Below are 24,477 nucleotides of genomic sequence, written 5' to 3' on the forward strand. Positions count from 1 at the left end.
AACTTTCCTCCCAACAAAGAATGAATATAGTTTATGCAGTTCATTATTATGTATGTCCCGTGTTTCTTCGTCTCTTCTAGGTCCAAATATTCTCCTAAGTTCTTTATTTTAAAAAACTCTCAATTTATGTTCATCTTTTAAACTTACATCAAGTCTCAAAACCTTATATTTCTACCGGCATAGTAAATAAATATTAGAATATTCAGACATTTTCCTGTAATGTGGCCCATTATTAGTTAAATGAAACGGTGTAAAATTACTTTACAGGGGTGTGTGATGTAAAAGCTCACTAAAACAGTAGTAAACACAAAACTTGGGTTCGAAGTGTTGCATCTAAAAATTTCCTCTTTTCTGGTAACCCTAAATCGGGGAGGCCCAAGGTGGAGAGAAAAACAGATATCCCAACAGCGGAACACTATTCTAAGAAAGTGAAGTAGTTGTAACGGACATTAATCTACCAGTAGCAGTTGCCACGAACGAAACAAAACAAACGTTTGCTCCGACGCGCTCCAAAAATAAACGCAGCTCTTCAGAAGATGAGCATTGTCCCGGCTTGTGGATAAGGCCAACGACACGTGCAAAACATTAGTGCACAACCCGCTCGGAAAAGTATATCTTCAGATTAGGTTTTTACACGTAACCCTAAATTGGTAAGAAATATTAATAGACAGTGCCAAAGCATATGTATGTATTAAAGAACGAAACAAATGCTTGTACACCTGTACGCGCACAATTGAACCTGAACTCGAACGCTTCCCAGCGCAAATGGTATTCGCCTAAATGTACAGTCAACAGCAAAGATAATGGTAAGGAAATTGTCCACCGCTTTTTTCATTACTTTTTTATTCTACGTCCTGTGTTGTTTTAAGGAATGAAACTATGTTGGTTCGAAGCAGGCACTGTTCTCTGCTTATCGACGTCTTTATTTCAATTCATTGTCATCACATTGTGCAATGCAGACCGAATGAAAATGGTGGTGGACAATTCACCTACTGTTTCTTTTGCCGTTGGGTGTACCAACAACAACCGATCCAACAGTGACATACAATCGTCATTTTTCCATCTTGTAGTATTATCTTTCGATTCTCTTTCAAAATAAAGGAAAATCTGTACGTGGATATGAACTACTGCACATATTGAATTGAATGATTCTGTAGTCCGTCACCATAGGCCAACGCAGTTATTCAAGTGCGGATAGCGAAAAATGGAAAGATTTATTGATTTGCTTTATTTTACTTCGCCTTTTATGCCACTTTTGGCTAATTTGCGAAGATGGGGATGTGATGAATGGACTCGCAAACATCAATGCCCAGGCCGGGTTTCGAACCCGTCTCGGGAATCTTTGGAGCAGCGGTATGGAAGGGAGAAAGAGAGTGAGCGGATCAATGCAGTGCACGCTGCTGCAAACGACTGCTCGCTGCAGCTGCGTATTCCCCTCCACGCAATTGGTTCTCTTCTCACGCGTTAATAGGCCAAGCACTCTCGAGTCACTACCTGCGCAGGGCACTTGTTTTCGTTCGCTTGGCCCACAGATTCTTGGGAGTTGACCCATGGTGTCGGACTTTTGAATCACCCTGTATTATCAAATTTGTTGACTATACATCTACTTCACGGTGTAGATTATGGTACTTAGATGTCTATAAACATCAAGAATTGTTATAGATTTCTTCTGCTTCAGAAACCGAATTAATATGGTCATGGATTAAGTTTGTCTACATGTCTTTGAACTTTAAGTTCTGTTTCATACACACGAATTGTTACAACGGAGAATCAAACATTAACATTCTTGGCTTTAGTAATATTCCTACGTTAATGCTGGTTTCAATAATTTCATGGCAAACTAACTATATGGGAATGAGTCAGCCACGGAACTAAATGATTATGCAAATGCAAGCAAACAATGAATTTATTTCGTATTGTTTGCAGATCCGTGTTGTGCCGTATTAAAAAAATACCGTAAATTTAAACAATAGATCGTGCACTTCACTCATTACAAATCCGCATACTTGCTTATGGGTTTTCTTCCTGTTGTAACTTTCACACCACATTCAATAACGAGCCGGCCTTCGTGGTGGAGTGGTTGGCACAGCGCGAATCCAGGATTGCATGGGTGTTCTTTGAGTGTGTCCCTTCATCAATTTCATATCACTCATCATCTTCGCGATTAGTCAAGAGCGGCAGAAAAGCGAAGTAAAATAAACCAAAGCAAAGTCAATAACAAGGTCCCTGAGGTAGAAAGGCATGGGAAATTGGTCTTACAACCGTATACACCCCCCTAATAACGCGATTCACTTGCTAATAAATAGTATGCATGTGTCACGCAGAAAAGAATGTAAGCTCAAGCTGATGTTGTGTACAGCTACAGATGCTGTACGGTAACTTCTCCACTGGAAGCCACCGGGGTTGTTGCAAGTGTCCATGATTGTACAATAAAGGCCCACGAAAGGTACCTCTTACTTTGGCAAGACCAATTCCCTGACTATTTCTGGGGCTTCCCACATGGAGTGGTGGTTACGTCGTCACCTTGTAATCAAGGGGTCCTGGGTGCGATACCCTGTGGAGGCACATGGTGGCTCCAATCCCACATTAAGCTGTAGTAGATCCACACCCAATTACCCTTCCGAAACGCAATTCTTATACTCTGGAAAGATTACCGGAAAAGTCGTTAATAGGTTCATAGCAGGGTTGTTAAAGGTGCAGGAATTTTAAATACATTCAATTCCGGTCCAGGTGAGAATCAGTAAACACAAATGGGTTCTGGACCGTAAAGAATCTTTTTACTAGAGTCGTTTTCACGTTCAGAAGACACAATGGGCTCTTATGGGCAATGCTTTTCTTATGGGAAATACGAGCGCGCTGTTGTCAAATTTCTGGATTTACAAATTTAGCTTAAGTAACATCGGTACCTGCAGTTTTGCAGGAAATTTTGTAGAGAATACGATGGTGAACACAAAAAACTGGTAACTTGCTTACATAATTTTAAATATATTAAAAACGCAAATTTTCTGTGAAAACACAATTTTTACATTGTTTTCATTCCTAACGTTGAAACATTCCGTAAAATTGAAGCTTTCATTATGAAAAAATTTGACACTTTAAAGCATATTTGCATTAAAAAATATTCAAATAAAGTATGTGGAGATTTTTTATATTCGTGCAGTAGAAAATGTCGTCGCTGGCCATTTTTTGTTCTGTAATTCCAAGTAAAAACTTCCAGCGACAAAGTTGTGGAGAAAATAATTAAATTATTTTTTATAACCACTGAAAGGTTCCCAGAAATATTACTTCCATGCATTTGGAGTTTCTTTTTAACCCGAACCGCGCGCGAAGTAAGGAGACGTTGTCTGGCCATCTTGAGCCGACTCACCGCAGCATTCCGGCTAATCACCACCAAGTTTTCCAGTTGTTATTTTATTTCCATTCAGTAAAAATATGAACTTCATGCAGTTTGTTATAATAGAATTGAAATTACTTAAATTTAATAATTGACAATTATTTCCAATGCTGCTGTTGGGAGCAACATTAGTGCTGTCGCAAATACACGTTGTTTTCGTTTACATTACTGTCGACATTAATGCTGAAATGAAGATCACCTTTCACATAAATTAATAGACACCATATTAACCTTTGAAAGGCTTTCCAACACGTGACAAAATATGGGGCTTCAAGATAGAAATATGACATGCCTTGCTTGAGTCATTCACGTCTTATCAGTTCACGTGGGCCATAACTCATTTGTTTGTTTGGGTTGCAACTTGAATCTAACCCATGTGCCAGGTTCCCCTTACTTGAGTGAGAGATCTGCTTTGGTCTGTATAGACTTTTTCCCTCTCCCGAAAAAGTGTTTTCAGTTGTGTGAGCTCTCAGTGATTTTTACTTTTTTAAGTGATTTCTGAAGTGTCATATTCGTGCATTACACTCGCGTGTGTAGTGATCGCAATGGATCATAGTAAAAAGGGTAACTGTAACGTTCACAGTACAATATTAATATTAATAATTACATATACAAAATATGTATCACCTTCATTGTGAAGGAAGGTCATCATTTCCCGGCGACATGAGCTAGCGATGTATTGGCAACAGTGTGCGGTTTCTCCATAAGCCCCGTTGTCTCTTCTGAACGTGAAAACGACTCTAGATCAATTTAAATACGGTCCAGCAGCCTTTTTTCAACGTAACAATACGCAACTTGGACCGAATTTAAATTGTGCGAGAAAAAAGGTTCCGGTTCTGCAGAGGAACCGAATAAAAACACATTAGAATTTATGGGTTCCTGAACCTTTAACAACCCTGGTTCAAAGACCAGGGGAACCTCTAGAAAGGTTAGCATAATTTTTGAATTTCAAATTTCGCTGTAATAACACACATGTCGCGCCCAGGATTTTCGAAAGGGAGGGGTTGTGTACTTTTTTCATGTAGTCAGTCCTCATTTTGTCATACTCCTACCTTTGACGTTCTTCTTTTTGAGAAATTCTGGCCCAAAAGAGGGCGGTTATAATGCCCACCAACCCCTGGGCACGCCACTGTGCGTAACCGTCACGATCTTAACTTCCAAAAAGCAAGGAATGTGCAGATTAAATGAACGGTTCGATTTCTTCGCCGATTAATAAAAATGTTACGCACGAACGAGACAAATAACTTTTTATTTGCGAAATCTGCATGTAAATTGCGTAAGAGTGAGTCTCCAGTATTTGTCTTCCGCGCCCGGTAAATATGAAGTGAACAAACCAAACACCAACGGATGTTATCACAACTGAGCTCTGCAGAAGTACATATCTGCATGACATCACGCTAAGCATAACAGGCCATTTATGGTAAACCATTAGCTTTCCACGCGATCGTCCTTGACACACATCTCGGTGTCCTGAGGATCTCGGCATCCCCGTTCAAGAACTCCAGCCTAACTAATTAACCCTGGAAAAAGTCACCTGCGGTAAATGAAGTACTTAGAAGGAAAACATCCGCGCTCCTTGACTTCCAATATTTCCTCAACTTTCTATACAAAACACCTGGCAAGGCTTACTGCCATTTCCAGCTTTATACCGCTAACAAGAGCATAGTTAACACACAACTGTCTAGTAACATGATCGATTGGTTTGCTTAATCAATAAATAATAAAAATGTCCATGTTGCTCTTTCAGTTGATAAAGTAAGCACAGTAAAGATGCAAATTTTGAACAGATGCTGTGAAGCCGCCTTGCGCTTTCAGAAGCAAAAAAAATACCAGAAAGCAACAAGTGCTCTGTACATTTGCCTGGTTTAATAAAGCTGTTCCTTCATACAGCATTTTGGTCCATGTAGTCAAACTGTACCTTGGCCATAAATGCTGTAGAAAGAAGAGAACTTCAAGAGTGCAATGCTTGTTAAAAAATATAGAGCCCATAATTGTTTTCGTTATCTTTTGAGATGTTATTAACCCATAAATTCTGGACAAAAATCTTCCTGTGTTACATGTGTGTAAAATTCTAGACATGTAGTTGGATTAAAATATTCATAATGAATTGATTTCATAGAATTATGAAGTACTTTGTGGTGTCAGCTAACAAATTAAGAAAACTTGAGTATGATGACATAGCATGAAAAGTATTAATGAACATGTGTTATGTATGTAATGCTTTAAAAATGTAGCAAAGTGTGACTTCATTGTCTGTGAAGCATATAAGCTACACATGATAGTATTTTTTATTCTTAAGCATACCTTAAGCAAAAATTTCTGGTTGGCCTTTGCATAAAGAATGATAATTCTATCTTTGTTAAAATGAACAGAAAACGTACCACAAGACTCCCTGTTAAAAGCCCTCTAGCTAATGTAAAATCCTTTTTATGTGTTTTATCGATAAAACTAACTCCTCCCTCTTGCAGCTTTATTGAAAAGCTAGTACTCTCGACTTTAGCCAATGCAATTAGGAATCTAGTGGCTATCAGGCCACTAGGCATGGAACAACCTCACAATAAAATAAGAAAAACAAACATCCTACCTCAAGGCTTCGTAGATCATGCTCCGGAACACATAGAGCTGGTAATAAACCAAGGACATGATAACAGCTGCAAAGGTTGCATTCAAAATATACTGGGTTCTCGATACCGAAACGGTAGGTGGATTGCTGAGGGTTGAGTCCCCTGCCATGGTGCTACTAGCAGGGGATTCACTGTTGTGAAACAAATTTGGAAGAATGTGCCGAAACCACATGAGTACTCATTATGGTGTTACCATGGATCAGGCCAAACAATGGAATCCTTTAAACAAAAACAAATGCAGAAGCTACAATCAAGTTCAGGAATTCAGATGGGTATTGTGGATTTTTTAACTCATCTTCAGGTAATGACAAGAACTGCAATTAACATAGCTTTCTACTTCTTTTTGTATTAACAGTGACCATGAAAAATCTCATAAAATGGACAAACAAAAAACACAACGGAATACCCCTTGATGGGACTTGAACCCAGGACCATCAGTGCTGAGATTGTGAGAGCAGTTCAATGTTAAAGGCAGCATCGTTCTTAGTCATTTTAGTGGGAGATCAGATCTTAGACAAGCATTGTCTCTGCATTATCAGTCTCATGAAAAATAATGCAAACCTGCATATTTCAACCTTAATATTAACCCATTTGCACTTTTGAAAGTGCTAAATATTTCTTGTTATTTCTACTACAAATTGCCTCAGTTGGGGGCAGTCCTCAAAGTGCACATTTGCAGTTGGAGGGGGGAATGTGGGGGGTACCTATGTAAACTATGCTAGCTGGGGGTATGCTATATTGAATATTTTTTTTAAAAATTGGGGGGATAGCATTCACTCACATGCCAGACACCAAACTTTTAATGTCAACTTTAGTTTAATTTGTTAATTTCATTATGTTTTCAAAAAATATGTTTTAACAGCAATTTAATAAACTTGCAGGCTGTGGTGCCAAAACCAGAAGGCATTGCTGTCTCTGTTGTCGGAAGTTAAGTTGTCTGCAAATACCTACACCTGAAAGTATTTACCCTTTCAAAATGGCACCTAAATTGGGCTTTTCTGAAAGCATCTTCATTCATTTTTTAAAACAATGAATCAATTTTACACACATTTTTTCTGCAACATAAGTTTACCATAATAAAGAAAACTTGAAAAAAATGTACTATTTGTCCAGAAATTAATGCTGGGTTGATGGTGCTATTGCAAGAAAAGTTCAAATATGACACATTATAATATCAAAAAGCATGAATGAGCTTTTAGTTGCATAATAATAGCTCCATATTTTAAAACCCGTACAGATACCGTTACTTTGGGTAGAGTTGGCAATTGAAAGTTTGGGCTGATTGAGAACAAGGAATGCTTTAATTTCGACTTTTCAAAGAAGACAAAAGGAAGATAGAAAATAACCTTACATGAGGGCCGAACCTGTGTTTTCTATACATCAGCTTCCCAATGCACCTCTTTACACAACTTTGAATCTCCCACGCTTGATGCCGCACTCGTAGTGGAATGATTGGCAACATCCCGTATTTCAGAGCCTAATTAGCAGCACTGTCAACCTAAAACCCATACATGGGAGGAATCCACTCTAAGCAATTACAATTCTAAGTCATAATTCCATATATTATTAGGTAAGACTCAAATACAGCACATGAAAGTATACAATATCTACAGACCGAAACGTAAAATGGATACACATGCTGACAGACCTGCCTAAGCAATTACAAATACCGTATCACAGTGCAAGAAGTACGTGTACATCATTGTTCACTTACCGAAAAGGATAATCATATTCTGCTAAATAATAAAATGCAGATATAACATTAAATCGAACATCATTTCAATGTGACAATAATCGTAGAAACATAAAATGTCAGCCAAAGCAGTTTCAGCCCATAATCATCTATTTCATTTTCACATATCTCGGTAAGATACACAAAACTGCATTTTAACATGGAGATGATGGTTATGTTCACTTATTTTTTAATTTCACTTCACGATCCATATTTGAGGGCCCACTACCATACACAAATTACGGAAATACGTCTACTAATAGGATTCAAATGTATTTCGCTCGAGCTGAAAACCTATCAATTATGTGTGTCATCTAGCATTGCCTGTGCGAACTATTTGCCGCTTGAGCAAAAAACGCAGCACTCTACAGCATACCTCTTGTACTGTTAATGTGAAGAGCAAAACAATTTCATATTCTTGTGCATTAGTTCTAACATGTCTAGAGCTACATGCATTTAGTTTCTGCACATGTGCAAACTGTAGCCCTTTCTTATATTCTCAGTGTCTGGATATACAGAGGGGTCATTCCACTATAAGTAGTCCTACTCCATGTAAGAAACAACATGAATTAATCTGAAAATTATTATTGTCTTTTAATTGCATTAAGGTGTAAATGTTTCTGAATGCATATAATTTGCATGTTTTACCAACAAAAATTATTAGCATCTGTAGCCTACAGTTTTAAAGCAATGCACATGTAACAATTTTTCGTTAATGCTTTCATGCATTCAGGCTATGCCATCATATTCAAGAAACGTGAAGTAAAAAAAAATAAGTCAAGTTTTTTATTTTTCATTTGTTAGCTAACCCAACAAAGTACTTCATAATTCTATGAAATTAGTTCATTAAGAACATTTAATCCAACCTAATATTTAGAAGCATACATTCTATATGTGAAATGTTACACACGTAACGCTGGAATGCCTCAGAGGTATATAAAGTACAAAGACAAAATCGTATATAAATATTGCATGCGCACAAATGCATATGAACTTGCTTTAAAAATCCACATCTTCAATTGCACTTGTGTTAGTTTGTTCCACTTTTCCATTCCTTTCGGCTAATCATGAGGATGAGGACAATTGGTCATTGGATGAAATCCATGAAGGGAACTTACAAAAGCTCATCCATGACTCAGGAATCAAAACTTTTGTTGGTGACTTGACCAATCGATACAAAAATAACATTCAAAAAAGGTGCATCCAGGTTTTGCTTTAGGAGCTACAAGGACTTATCCACACACATGAAATAACAAGTGCTCAAATTGCAGTGTTGCAAACCGTAATTTGAAATGAAACTTTGATGCAAGACTCAAGCACTAAAAAGTTAAAATTAGTGAGTTAAAATTATAGTAGTTCTAATCGGATTGTTTTATATATTTTGAATTAATAATGTTACAAAATACTCATATGTTCAAAAGGATGTCAGAAACTGCTTTTACGAATCACTAATATTTTTAGTAAAATAAAGATCATGCAGGTTTATGAAAACGAAAGATGTGCATATGCTATGGTAACCAAACCTTCTAACGGATAAGTTCTTAAAAATTTGAAATACTTTCCTACACAGTGATGAATGTTTTCGAGCATATAAGAATACAAATTATTATCCATAATGTGGAGATGTCAGCATTGTCCATGGTAAACTAGTTAAGAGTGTCATACCCATATCAACCATAATTAAAAAAAAGTTTCACACCCAAAATGCAATAAGCACTATAAAATATGCATACAGGGAATTAAGACCTCTCCTACAAAACAAAGTGGATTTAGAAGCAGGAAGTATTTTTAGATCCAACCTTATTATGTATGGCAAAACAAATTCCTGCACCGTGGTCGTGCAGCCTAAGCCGCAAGCTTTGGGCCCCGGAGAATGCACGTTCAGAAATATGAGAATTATAAATTGTAGTGTTGCAACCTAATCAGTTTCCTACCAAAAGGCAAAAAGGTGATTGGTAATATAATTATGTAAATTCTCTTTAAAAATAGGAACTGGATAATATTGTCATACCCACAAGAAAATAATAATAAAGCTCTTGAAAAAATGTTTGTAGATTTCTTGTCAAACATTAGAGTGGAAGATGTCACAAAATGAAAGTTTCTTTCTCAGTCATGATGAGACTTGGTATGGCTGCCACACAGATGCAGGTACATCAGGCAGGTGTACTGAACAGGCTTATTGTGCAGTTTAACGGGATGTGCTGGCAGGATGTCACAATTTTATGTAAAAGGAAGCTTCGGCTTCTCTTTTGGTAGTAATTCTTGCAATTCATTATCATCCTGCTTTTTATTTCTCTTTTAACCCCTTCAGACCCGATCGTTTTTTCAATAACGAAAAAAATTGCTGAAATGTAGCTATAATAGGTGTCCTGGTCACAAAAACAACAACATTTATTTTTTTCTGAAAACATATCCGTACATTTTTGGCATATACATGATCTAATCTAAATCTATGTTAAAATTAAACAAATTGTAGGATATTTATTTTCAATGTTGTCAACTATTCCCGTCATCATTGCTATTTACTCTCTATTTTCTGTCGGTGATACCAGGTGGCAGTAGCTTAGAGATTTCTCAGCAGACGAAATGTACAAAATCATGCGGGGGAAAAAATGCTGAAACATTCGCTATCACGCATTGAAAAAATAATAAAAGTGATGTACACGATCATGTACAATGGGTCTGAAGGGGGTTAAGAAAGACAGTCACAGGAGGCTGTTATAACTTCGATTAATCCCTCTCCTCATCTGACTCACTGAATGGATAATATTTATTCTAACAATAGGTACTACACCTGTAACATACATGTACTTCACAGATTAACTGCAGTGTCGTCACATAAGTTGGGCTCGACCTACATGGATGTAGTGAATGAAATATGTCCCAGCACAGTGTCTGCCTTAGCCTAAGAAACACACACTGCATTTGCTGATTAATTGGGTTACTTTACTTCGCTTTCTCTTTTTACTTTTGGATAATCGCAAAGATGAGGATGAGTAATGATTAAGCTAGGATTTGTATGTAATTACATATTCTATTGAGCTGTGGTAGCTCAGTTGTTAGGGCGTCTAACTACCATGCAAGAGACCCGGGATTTTTCCACCTGTTCAAGTGGCTCCGGCATCCACCCAGCTTTGTGTAAAGTGGGTACCTGGAGGAAACACACGGGGGGGTGGGGGGGAAGTGGCTAGGGGCGTGATGCTGATCACATCACCCCCACCTTTGGTCAAGATCAAGAAAGTGTGGTGCCCTAACTCCACACCCACTATATGCCTTCATGGCTTGGTGCTCCCCTGTGTTTTTGCACTTTACACACTACATATTCTATTCCTTTCTAGATATATATATATATCTTGATCATGAAAATGTCAACGAATTATGTAACCGACATCATTTTGCATAAGTTTTATGTTACATATTTGCTAATTTACTTTACATAAAACAACTCAGCAATTTTATCCTATCTTGATTCTTTTTCCTATATTTTTGATCTCTGAAACATGATGAAGAAAATTAGTTATCTCGTGTGATGTCATATTTTCTAATCAATGACATGCAAGTCATTGACTGCCAAGTCGAAAGACAGGCTGAGGACAAAAAAAATCACTGGAACTGTTGTTATTTATCGAAAGATGCTGGAGATTCTCTCCCCTCCCCTTTCTGATTACATATTTTCATCTCGCTTTTAGGTTTAGGCAAAGCACCTAGAAACTTGGCATTGGTGGATAAGAGAGCTACTTTCCTGTATGTAGTGAGTTACACAATATGTTCTCTTGTACAAAAAAATGCACAAAAGTAGCTATATATTTTCATTCGATTGTTCTTTCTGTAGATGCTCTTTGTTTACAATTTGTTTCAAAAGTTACGAAGAACTCTCGTACATATTTTACAATACAATAATTTGCAATGTGAAAAGTAATTAATAGTTGATACTCGATTAATTATGTTACATATTCTATGATACTACATATCCTTTTGATAATATATATTTAGGTACATATTTTATCAATTATTGTTACATATTTTGTACTATGATATTACATAAAAATCCAGGCTGTGATGAAATTAATGAAGTGACAATCACAACAAACACCCATGCCCAAGTTGATTTTCGAATTAGTGAAATTCCATGGTGAGATCAAGTCAGCAAAAAGGATTCAAACCCCAAACCCCTGACATCATAGCATGCTGCGCTAACCACTCTGTCATAGAGGTCAGCTCCCTCAATGTATCTGAGTTGTTTAGCATCGCCTTTTTGCCACTCTCCAGCTAATCATGGCAAAGGAAACGAGTGAAGATTGGGTGAAATTCAGAAAGTAAACGTCTGTGGAGATCAAAAGTCAACCCTGTAAAGGGCTTCGAATAAGTACCCACATGTATGCAGAGCTTTTTCTCAGGTTGTAAGCAATGATACACTACACTGATATCTACTTACAGGCAAGAAAAAAATTATAACCTTTTTATTTTAATAAAAAGAAATGTGTATGTGATTACGTGAATGCATAATCATTTATGAGCATACCACAATATTTTGAATAGATCTAAGTCATACTCGTACAGAGTCTGTTCCGATGTACCACAGGGCTCCAATCTTGGGCAATTATTCTTTCTATTATATATTAATGATCTACCCACAATTTTTAAATACTCAAAATGTTTACTTTATGCTGATGATTTAAAATTGTATTCAAGCGATGCACTTAATTTGCAAAAAGACTTGGAAAATGCACAAAGATGGAGCATCGAAAATAAATTAAACTTTAATGTCACAAAATGCTTTGCAATAACTTTTTCCAGGCAAACCAAACCTAATATTTATCAGTATACAATGAATAATCATGCATTACAAAGAGTAAATCAGATAAATGACTTAGGAGTTACATTAAATAATAAATTATCTTTTGGAACACATATTGATCAGATTTGCAATGATGCTTACAGAACTTTAGGGTTCTTAATTAGAAATTCACAAGACATAAATAGTGAAACAGCACTGACAAGTCCGCTTAATTGTCTTGTTCGAACCAAATTAGAATATGCAATTGTAGTCTGGTCACCTTATACAAAAAGATAGAAAGAATTCACAGAAGAAATTTGTTCCTTACTTGGGTACTACTTTACTATACCGGAGACACCTATCAATGATTTATTTCGCAATTGTTTACATTGCTAACGTACTATTCTGCATTGCGGAACATTTTTTAGGTGTAATAATGAATTTCTAACGAAAAATACCTAAGTTTTAAAAAAAAATTAAAAACATTTCACGAAAATTTTTAACCAAAAAAAGTTGAATTTTTGACAAAGAGTAATTATTAAACCATTGACGTTAGCCCCACAAACCATCCACGCATACCCCCAAAAACCATTGACGTTAATCCAAAAATTCAGGATAGCCCCACGAGCCATCACGGGGATGAGGTTAGGTTCCATTAGCACTCCTTTCGTTCAATTTAGCATATACGGACAACATCGGGTTTTCTCGATGACGTGCAGAAAGCAAATGGCGGCAGCAGCAATAGCGCGTCGGAAATAGATTTTCGTAGAAAACCACATGCATACGCATTAAAATGGATCAAAACTACATTCCCGAACATCAACAACGCTACAGAAATGATTTACGTAAGTACTTACTCCTGTAAATTTGAACAAATCCATCTTCGGTATAGTAAAGTGTTACCCTTACTTGTATTACAAAAGATCATCTTTTCAGGATCAGGTATCATATAAACAACTACTCAGTGAATTCGATGTTACACCTTTGTGCAATAGGAGAGTGGTATCACATCAATTATTCTTATAGAAGTTAGCCAACGGGCTAGTCAACAGTCCAAGTCTCCTCCAAACATTAAACTTTAATGCTAAGAAGGATATGTTACGGTTCAGGCAGCCTTTTTATTACAGCAAATCCCACTCAACAGTGCACCAGAATTCGCTTATTCTAAGATTATTCATTAAACACAATGAAATAGTATAGAGTATGGCATTCAAGCAATTCCTGTCTGTCCTTTGAAGAATGTCATGAACAAATCAAACAATTGTAGATATTTTCTGTGTACATAGGTAGGTATGTTTGTAAATATGGCCTTATGTGTGTGTATTTGTTTATCTATGTGTATATATCAATGTCTGCATATAGATATGTATCTTGTTACACTTCTGTAAATGTCATTTTTAGATCAATGTTTTCTATAAAATTTGTGCTAGTATTCTTTAATCAATGATTAGTGTAGTTTTGCATTATTAAAAATGTAATTTTTAATTGTTTATAAGGTAACAGTTTCATACATCGGAGACACATTTCTTCAATTTTACACAACAAACTACTTACGGAAATTAACTTCTCCAAGGTTTACAACGTTCGCCGAGGTATTTTCCTTCATCGTGGAATATATTTGACTGTGAAATCATGTATTTTCCAAGAGAAATATCTCACCGACGCACAATTACCATTGCTTTCATTTGCTTGCCCTACAACAACCGGATGCTGCGTACGTTTGATGAGCCCCTGTCAGTGTTTCAAACCCCCATTTTTTTTTACTATGCTTGCCTAACGTAACCAACACTAACCTAACCTTATCGGAAATGGTTCGTGGGGCTATCGGTCAGCTACTGTGCATAATGGTTTGTGGGGCTATCCGTCAGCTACCTGTGCATAATGTATAATTTTCACCGGTGACGAACACGATAGTAGGTATTTTTCGATGAAGAAGGTTGAAACACTGAATACCCACAACATGAGTCAAGATGTGCCCACCATATTGTGTGTTCCGGAAGCGAGAAAAGGAATAAAAAAAGCATTTAGTGGCCACGGTGGCTCAGTCGGTAACGCATCTGACTACCATGCTAAAGGTCCCGGGTTCGATCTCCGGCCGGTTCAAATCCGGGAACTTTCCTAACGTTGGAAGCGGCCCCGGCGCCCACCCAGTGTCGAATAACATGGGTATCTGGGGGAAACCCTGGGGGGTAAATGCGGTCAGGGGCGTGATGCTGATCACATCTCCCCCTCTCACAACCGGATCAAGAAAGTGTGGGGCGTTACCCCCACACCCTCTAAACACCTTCATGGCATGGTGCTAAGCACAGGGGAGCACTTTACTTTATTTAGACTGTGAAAAATTGTGTTTGTTCTCGTGTAAAAAGAATAACGGCACCTTGAACTATGTTCCACAATACACAATTGGTAAGTACGAACCATGCGAAACACAAAATATCCGATTTTAATGTGTCTCCGATCTATGAAACTGGTACCGTTTATGATATATGTAAGCCTATTGTAATTGGAGCAAAAGCTCTGCTATAGGCGAAATAAATAAATAAATCTTATGATGAACACAATAACAATAAGAAACAAACTTGAAGAGTAGCAGAACTTTTTTTCCACGAAAAAAGCACAGCAAACATACACAGAATACAGGTATAAAAAAATAATGAAAAGAATGGTGTTTATGGTGATATGCTACATACATTGCATTTTAAGGTTTCAATGGCTGTCGCAGCAGAAAGTAAGGTTCATGTTGGACTGGACTGCTGGATGGAGGATGATTATTGCAAGCTGTACATGAGAATAAAGAGAGCATCTGAATGCTTGAAAATAAGTGTGAATGAAAGTGTCAAGTTTTGGAAAGAGTAACTGTAGCGTAACATACAAAACAGTAAAGCCAGCTTTCAATGAAAGAATTTCCTTTTAACATTTTTGCTAGCATAAATGCTTCCAAAAATCTTATACCAGACAGTATTTTACACGGAAGCATTTCACGTACCTTTCAGTTAGCTTTTACGATTACAATGTATAACATACATGGGATCAAAAGCACGTCGAGTTACACCATCGATGCTGAGTGCATGGCATTTACAGTTGAAACAAATAAAATATACTTCCATGTGTGTACAGTAAACGTTGTAAAGTATGTATTTAAGCAGCACCATTGTTTTGTACCTAATAACGTTTTACACGAAATGTTATTCCTCTAACTCGGATAAATAGTTATTGGCTTTTAAAAATGTGAAGTGATACATTGTTTACATCTCACACGGCCATAACACGGTCACACGGTCACACGGCCATAACACGGTCATAACATCTGCACTCATGACCTAGAGCTTGCTTCTGGTTTGTTATGCTACGAAAATAGGATGGGTTCTATCCTTGAGAAATGCCATGAAATATGACATGGCATCTGAAATCCCATAAGATTTATTACTTTACACGGTAGCATTTGGGTCATGACATAAATGTTACGAAATATGCTTTTGTCCAAAAGCGGGCCTAAGTTGCAATAGTTGCTTTGCTCGCAAAATATAGCTGCTGAAAAAATAGCCTAAAAAGTTTCATACATGTATAGAATATTAATTTGTATTTTCAATAAATTAAAAATACAAAACTTTGTTACTTACGTGAAATGAGTATATATTTCGGATAGCTGAGGCTATCGGATATTTCGGTCAGACGAGAAAAGAGCCTGAAGAAGGAAGCAGTTGTTTCCGAAACATCGTTGCACAAAATTTATTGAAAATACAAATTAATATATATATATAAAGTGAGTAAGTCGCACATATCATGAATACATGTGTAGAAGGTAAGGTAGAAGTAGACCTTGCAGGTTTGGTAAGAGAATCATATTCATTCTCGCATGCAAAACCTATACAATGTGTGAACAGAGGTGGCACCAATATATGTCACCTCAGCAACAGCCATTATAAAATATGGATTTGAAAATATGTGGGGCAAAATATCTGTCAGAAGTAATAAGTGCCATGACTTTTCAGTGTGCCTTTAGCCATGTAGCTAAACTACGAGTATGTGGAGCATGTTGATGTGTACTGAAGACATCTAGCGATTGGAAGTTGGGCCCCTTACCCCAAAGGATTTTGGAAAATAATAATATACTTTCAACACCATTAACCTGCAACCCTGTATCTTTGTCCTATTTTATCTCCTGTAATATATGCAAATCGCATATAGCATGTACTTAGAATACATAAAACACATACACACATAAATTTGGAAAATACAACTTACGTTATTCACAGAAGCTAAGTACATCAAACTCTCACGTCTCACAATTTCCTTAACTTCTCGCACATACATACTGAATATTTTCTTCCACTTTTAAATTCTCAAATGGAAAACAGAAACAACACACAGTGTATTTGTATTTCAGTTGTTTGGCTAGAGTGCGCGTCAAATCTCCTGCATATGGCCTTGAACGGCTGAAGAGCACCAGCGAATCACAGACGTGCCACGTTGCCGTGCTCTCGTTGACAAGGCATTTCTCTCAACCCCGATGTCTCTTTTCCTGTGAGATTTCGACATGGCACCTCTGCAGTGTGCTGCTATTGGCTATCGCCATATGCTGGAGATTTGACGCGCACTCTAGTGTTTCTGCAACTTGTGACCTATTGCAACGATGAGGATGGACAATGATTATTAAGTTAATAAAAGAGAAAGGACGCTCATACCACCCAGGTTCACAATCAAAACATACGGAAGTTCACATGTAGGATACTACATCATAATTCACTACATGTGTTTTTTAGTCTCAGAAAAAAGTAATATGCATGTTAACAAGAGGGGGATCTAAGCAAGCTGCACAAAGTACATGAATGGAAAAATAGTATGTGGGAGAGAAAAATGCAGAACAACGTTCCGATTAGTGAAAACGTAAAATTAAAGAGGAAGTAAGTGTATTCATTCTCTGTAACAAATTTGTTAATAATGAACATAAAAAACATTCTTGCAACCACCACATAATGAGAAATAAATGATCTAGAAAACAATGAAGCTTTCTGTGATTGAAACACTTGATAGCATCCAAGAGTACTAAATATGCATCTTATGCAAGACTGTACTCAATGACCTTAAGGTATGGAAAATGGAATCTTTAGAACCAAATGTAATGTATTATGAAACAATGTACCATTTCATACTAGCATAACATTTTTACTACTCCGATGAATTTGAGCTACTTCAACAGTATCTGAACATGGTAGAAATCATATCAAACACAAAGTGAAACAAAGTAGGGAAAGTGTTCTCTCCAACAAATCAAATGACAGTATCATTCTAATTTACCTTATGTAACTTTACCATGTTAATTTCATGGCTGTGACTATTTTCACCAGGTGGTGAGAATAGAATACAGAGCTATTTTAACCAGATGCTGAGAACAGCATGTAGGACTATTTTCACTAGCAAAATAATTACCCAAATTATAACATAACACTGTCCTTTATCTTATTGTATTATATTCATTGGCAGTGTTGCTGAACTTACTGCTAAGAAGTTATTTTAAAATTAAAAATGGGTGTGACAACTAGTCACAAGGTAGTGAGAATAGCAGAAAGTACTGAAGACCAGAAATTACATGATCAGGTGTTTGAAAGTATGTAACGAGTTTACAATACCGGACCACTCTCCAATTTCTATGAAATTTCGCCTACTCACTAATTGTGAACTCCTAATCACGAATAGGCATGTAATAATTGACGGTCAAGTATGGAAATCAAGAAAAAAAAATGAAATAAACTATGTTTTCTTAACGCAACGTAACCCTACCATAAGAACAATAACTCCATGGAAGACGCCATTTTCCAACATGAACAAATCAACAGGCAAGACAAGGTATAGTTCTCTTAGCTAAAATATTAATTTTTCTTTGTGACTTATGCTAATGGAACCTAACCTAACCTTGTAGGCATTAATCGTCTGACGTCAGCAAGATCGTTGTTCGTAAAGGAAGACCATTAGTGAATTGCGAAAGAAAGATGGTTCCGAATTGCTGTCTATAGACAATCACCATGGCAAATCGCAAGGTTATTTTACAAGTTCTACATGTAAATGTACAATTTTAACAAGTGACCGCCGAATATGAACTACAGATACGTCATCAGGACACCGAAATTAGTAAGTAGGCGAAATTTTATAGAAATTGAAGTGGTCCGGTATTGTAAACTCATGCCGAAGTATTTACCGAGGTAATTTTAATGCTAAAAACCCTAAACCTGACCTGCCTAACGACGAAAGCATTTCGGAAGCTAATGCCCCTTCGTACTTATGTCATGTGACATATTAGCAGCACCAGTTCACATCAGAATACCTTGCAGTGTTCTTTCAACTCCATGATGTGCAGAAAAGAAAGTACTTGTCTCCTGCACGAAAATAAATGCACACCAATGTAAACGTCATACACATCAACAACTAGAATACACACATCCGTGTAGCAGGCCAGTCCAGGTTGCAAATCATGCACATGCATTTTAAAATCTGGTGAAAATAGCTCAAAAGCTAGCCTCCCCACCTGGTGAAAATAGTCACTCCGTAATTTTATAGAATCGTCTATCCATTAAGAAACATGTTATGTTTCTTATGAATACATAAAACAAGTTCATTCTACAAAAAAAAATGTATGTCTATTCTATTGTTTCAAAATGCAACACGGAATGGAAGAAGAAAAGATTAATAGAGCAGTGCACACCTCACCTTAATAATATTTAAGTTTAGATGAAGAAAATCCGAAGTCTGGGTCTAACTGTGTGAATATAGCCTATACTTATTTATTACACATGGGCAACATCACACCTTTTTTTCAGCCAAAATATTATATTTGTCTAAAAATCGGGTAGCAATAGACACTGCTACTCAGTGTCAGTCATTAGTAATTTTCTTAGTGTCTATATTCTAATAAATTTACTCTTACAAACCAACTTAATTCAAATAACTTGTATCCATAGTGTCAATTTGAAGTGCACTTCATAGCTCAATCCATGATAAATTCCACTAAAACTTACAAGCCAGTCCCTAAAAAGGTAAGCATTCGAGTTTGTAAAAAATGACTGAAAAGTATGCTGACATCCATTGCTAAAGAAGACAATTCTGATATTTGTACACAAACAGCTCACACAGAAAAAACACTTCATATTTCAGTTAGGAGTTGAGGCTATGCAAATCCAATTGCTACTAATTTGTTAGTCAAATTAGGTTCTAGCGAAAATGGTGATCAAGCTCTAAGCAAGTAAGTAATCTCACTTTTGTCAGTATGTGTATAGACTTCCATAACTGAAACATCGTACAAAGAAATCAAAACTCACAATTCATCAAGTTATCTCACCAGGGAATTTCTCAACTGGAAGAAAAAAATTCTCGGATGCACTGGGAAACATTAAACTGAAAAAATTGGGAGATAAAACGCACCATTTTCAGTTATACATGTACATAAATAACGGCACACACTTTACATGTGACGGACTTATTCGGCATAATAAATCACCAGGTGAGACTGGACGCGAATTCACAACTCCTATTATCTATAAGATTCACCCTCATATAACATCAACGCAAATGCTGATTACTTACATCACAAGTCTCGAAACAATGGAGGATATCATAGTTTATGGAAAACACTAACGCACGATCTTCACAGTAAACACATTACAAAGACACTGAACAGCAGCTCCCAAGCGTATGCTAACCAACAGCCATTTTGAATAATGACGTCAGAATGTTTTGATCATGTGACGTGAACTACTTTCTGTCAAAGTTTTCTGCCTAAGCAGCGGAAGAATCTGTCGTGAAAGGGATACAGTAGCGTAACACATCAGTTCAGTGGTTTTCAAGTATCATTGCGCGGAAATAGAATGGTGTTGTGGTGCGTAGTCGTTCACGGAAAAGTTTGACATTTGTGAGTGTTTTTGAATTGAAAATGTGTGACTAGTGTATATCATGGCATACAAGTATCGTGAAGAAATAGTTGGTAAACGTTTTCTGTCAGTGAGTGGTTATACAAAGATAAAATTGTCGAAAATCAGCGAATGGGGATGGCGGGCGGGAGTGATACGTGCTGCAAGTCACAAGGACAACAGACATCCAGATTTACAGGTAGAGTGTAAAATTGTTATTGCGAAGAAAAGAAGGGTAGTAGTTATTTTCTCACATATCAGTTTTATGTAGAGGAATACTCTGTACACGAGAGGGCAAGTGTAGGTTGTTGCAGGGGAAGGTCGCGAACTGACAGCTCTGTTAAAGACCTGGCTCAGTAGGAGATGAGGCGCTTACGGAGTGTGTTACAATCGTCTGTTGTAGCGGGCTTCTTGTTTTACAGCAATAGAGCAATTACATCATCGTTTAAAACATTTTTTATGTGGTTACCAGCTCGTTAAATATATACATACGATAGGCATGCCATAATTTCGTTTGTTCAGTTTTCGAATGGAGAAAAATTCATATGAACTCAGCCTTGTATATTTTCCTCTACATGAGAAAAAGTCAGAGTTCCGTCTGACCTACATCCTTGGTAACAAGTGCAGAGGGGTTTTTCACCCCGTTATGAGTAAGTTATTATCTGCCAGAGCAGGCGAAGTTTGCAAGTGATCATTCATTACTTTTGTGAATTACGAAACCTTCTTTTATTTAGAGTGCTGACTATTTTTATAGTCTTAACAGGAAGGACACATATTAACGTTATTATCGCATAATACTATTATATGACATAATTTAATGCAATTTATTATTTTTTGACTACCATGTCAATGATTTATTTCGTGTACATATTTCGAGAATTCGGTTCTATTTAAATTGTAAGCGAAAGAACTAGTCCAATTTACTCCGGTGCGTAAAATGCCATTTAAGTATAAATCAGTTTTACGACAATGATTTCGTGTCCTTATCCTTTTGAATGGGGTATTGTTGGTTTACCCTTCCCATATTCCTTTAAATTAATTGCGGGTATATTGAAGGGGTAATGCTGAAATTAATAATTGACCATTCTGCACCTATTCCCAACATCTATAGTACTGGACATATTTTGTCGCCTCAGGACACACAAACTAAAATTTTCAGTAATCTCGGTCACTATTTATTTGCATGTATTTATGCCTAAAATGCCAACAGTAGTCTCTTTCTTGTTGTTGAGGAATTTGACCAGCAATAAATATATTATTAACAGTGATAACATGGTATTATGACCCATTGCTTGTGAAGCAACACTGGGAAAATTTCCATTTATATACTTAACTAAAACTAAACTCCGTTAAAGGGTTAGGGCCTACCAGAGCGGCTTTTCACACGTGGTCAGCGCATCGGATCCCATCGCCACTGTTTTCTGGTTTTTCGCTACTTCTTGCAGTATCTTCCCAATTGTCCTCACGACGCTGGGTCAACGCCGAAATTTTGGGGGCAACCACCGGGAATCGAGCCTGGAACCTTTCGCACCAAAGACGAGAGCGCTAACCACTTGGCTACGCAGGAGCCCCATTTATATACTTCAATTAATCATATTAATATAGTATTTGGTCATGTATAAATTACATTGTCTCTATTTTTTATACCCGAATTTCTACTGTTCCCATTGGGGAATAGAATTCAAGTCACCAAAAATAAGTAAGGTGAATGACTTTACCTTGCGATTGTTAATCCTGCAAATTTAGTTTTTGGTTTTGTACATGCAAATTTTCGATGCTTTAAAACTGATATTTTTAGGAGCAAAAGAACACTGAAAAATCATTGCAGGAAGGAAGCCCATCTAGTATCATGCTCGGAAAGTATTGAACCAAGTTTTATTCCACACATTTTTACTTCAAAATTCGTCAGTGTTGAGCCAACGGATGTACACATTTCGTAAGGCTGGGTAGTTGAAGTTTGTGCCACTATGTGAACAGGAGTGTACAAATTTTGGGATCAGTGGGTGCTTTCAAATTGAAAATTTCTTCAGCTGTGTGTGCATGGCCGCGGTGGCTCAGTCGGTAACGCGTCTGACTACCATGCTCAAGGTCCCGGGTTCGATCCCCGACCGGTTCAAATCCGGGAACTTTTCTAACGGTGGAAGCGGCTCCGGTGCCCACCCAGCGTCGAATAACATGGGTACCTGGGGGAAACCCTGGGGGGTAAAGGCGGTCAGGGGCGTGATGCTGATCACATCACACCCACTCACGACCGGATCAAGAAAGTTACCCCCACACCCCCTATACGCCTTCATGGCGTGGTGCTATGCACAGGGGAACGCTTTACCTTTATCTTTGTGTGTGCACATTCCTTGAAACAAGAACTGCTAACCTCAACCTTTTGAGCGAATTGTTCCCAACGAGGTGTTACAGACACATTTCCTGTTCAGAATATTTCCTCCATGTCAGTCATCCTTAGGCGATGTGAAAAGGGATGCAATATTTCGGTCAATACCCACCTTCAAATACTTTTATGCCAGACTCCATGCCGGAGTGGGTAGCGTAGCCTGATGCCATGCCAGAAGTCCTAGGTTGTTGTCCTGACGAAAGCATGGTTGTTTCTGTCGTCGTGTCTTGAACCTTCACCCATCATCATCATAGTCGCGATTGATCTGAGAAGTGGGATGGAGATATAAATTTAAATGCATCACACCGTCGCCCCTTCTGGAAATTGGAGTTGTTTGTTTCAATTTACAAAAGCTTGTTACTTTTATTGTTAATAACAGAAATAAAACCCAGTTCGTATTGGAAGAGAAAAATCAAAGTAGAAAAATGCGTGAGATCGAGAAAATAAAGTGTAAAATTCAGGAACCATATTCTGCAATTTAATCCAAACAATAAATTGTTCCCCAATTTACAAAATCCCAAAAATTGAGTTGTTTTTTTGGTGAGAGTTCACGCAACATAAATTTGATAATTAAAATTTCCCTCTAACTTCTAAAACTGTTTCTTGAAAGGGTGTGTAAAAGTTAACAACAAAATATAATAACTATGCATTTATACACTAATTGTATGGAAGAAAAAAATAATGAAAATGAAAAACGGTTGTGCTGGATATTCACTTAGGTATATCTAGTAGAAAAGTCTCCCTAAGAAAAGAATAATAATAATTTTGGAATAAAACTGATTTATTTCTATTGGCTTATAATAGTTTTATTGTAAAACGTTGATGGCGACGCCCCTGCTTCACTTCCGCATGATAACAATATAATTGAAATAGTAGCTTCACTCTTTGGATATAATGGATTTACCATCCTTCTGGGGAAATAAGTTCCCACATTTCATCTCCCCACCCTCGTCCGAGGAAGTAGGATGTGTTTACAACACTGAAAATTTTTCTGGGGACATCGGTATGGGTTCTCTCTCCCTCCCTCATGCACCTGTGCCTTGAAGGACCTGCAGAGCCCATGCATACCTGCTTGGGGCTGCCTCCCATTGTCAACACCAGGGAGGAAGCATTTCCCGTTATGTAGCAGGTAGTTTCACAGCCATCTGACTGGCAGGTGGCCTGCATATTGTAGAGATTGTTGCTCTCTTTTTGTTTGTGTGCGCAATATTGGTTTGCTGCCACATGATTGAAATCGTCGCCTTTAGAACGAGTACACAATGATATTGCGGTTGTTGCAAGATGAGTCTTTGTAGGAAGGTCAATGACCAGCATTCCAGTATCCAATAAATAGATATTAAACGAGAAAATAGATCTGTACATAAGTAAATATTTGATTCTTTCGATTCCAACTTTAAAAAGAGTGCTTGATGTTCGTCAAAAAATTATGAACCAACTATAATTACTATTCTGTCGTGCACGTGCAGCTATCCTAAAATCCTTCGGTGGAAAGTGAGTATTACAGTGTCCGGATTTTGAAAATTTGGAAATACTGTTGACTTAATTAGTGATTTTCTATGTGAAATACGGCGTACAATACGGGCATTTAAAGACTTTTATTTATTTATTTTCACCCGTGCTATGTTTTTCACATATCCCTACCCTTCGGTTAATTTTAAAAAGC

At 37.2% G+C, this 24,477-nt stretch overlaps 2 protein-coding genes across 4 annotated transcripts in view; one reads left to right on the forward strand and one right to left on the reverse strand.

Annotated features, from left to right (window-relative positions):
- LOC146004227 (uncharacterized) overlaps positions 1 to 20,231 on the reverse strand; it is a 111,109-nt gene extending 90,878 nt beyond the window's left edge. The window contains exon 1 of one of the 2 annotated variants that reach the window (XM_083142902.1): positions 20,106 to 20,231. In XM_083142902.1, the coding sequence (XP_082999028.1) occupies positions 20,106 to 20,137 (32 nt within the window). In that variant the 5' untranslated portion in view covers positions 20,138 to 20,231. Of the gene's footprint in view, positions 1 to 5,978; positions 6,195 to 20,105 lie in introns of those variants that run through there. The other variant, XM_083142901.1, reaches the window with a different exon arrangement.
- A 141-nt stretch (positions 20,232 to 20,372) lies between these two features.
- The window catches only part of Kdm3 (Lysine demethylase 3), a 444,114-nt gene continuing 440,009 nt past the window's right edge, over positions 20,373 to 24,477 (forward strand). For both annotated transcript variants that reach the window (XM_083142382.1, XM_083142384.1), the window contains exon 1: positions 20,373 to 20,627. In XM_083142382.1, the coding sequence (XP_082998508.1) occupies positions 20,472 to 20,627 (156 nt within the window). In that variant the 5' untranslated portion in view covers positions 20,373 to 20,471. The remainder of the gene's footprint in view (positions 20,628 to 24,477) is intronic.

Source organism: Lepisma saccharinum, chromosome 21 (genome assembly GCF_977018435.1).
Source record: "Lepisma saccharinum chromosome 21, izLepSacc3.1, whole genome shotgun sequence".
Lineage (NCBI taxonomy): Eukaryota > Metazoa > Arthropoda > Insecta > Zygentoma > Lepismatidae > Lepisma > Lepisma saccharinum.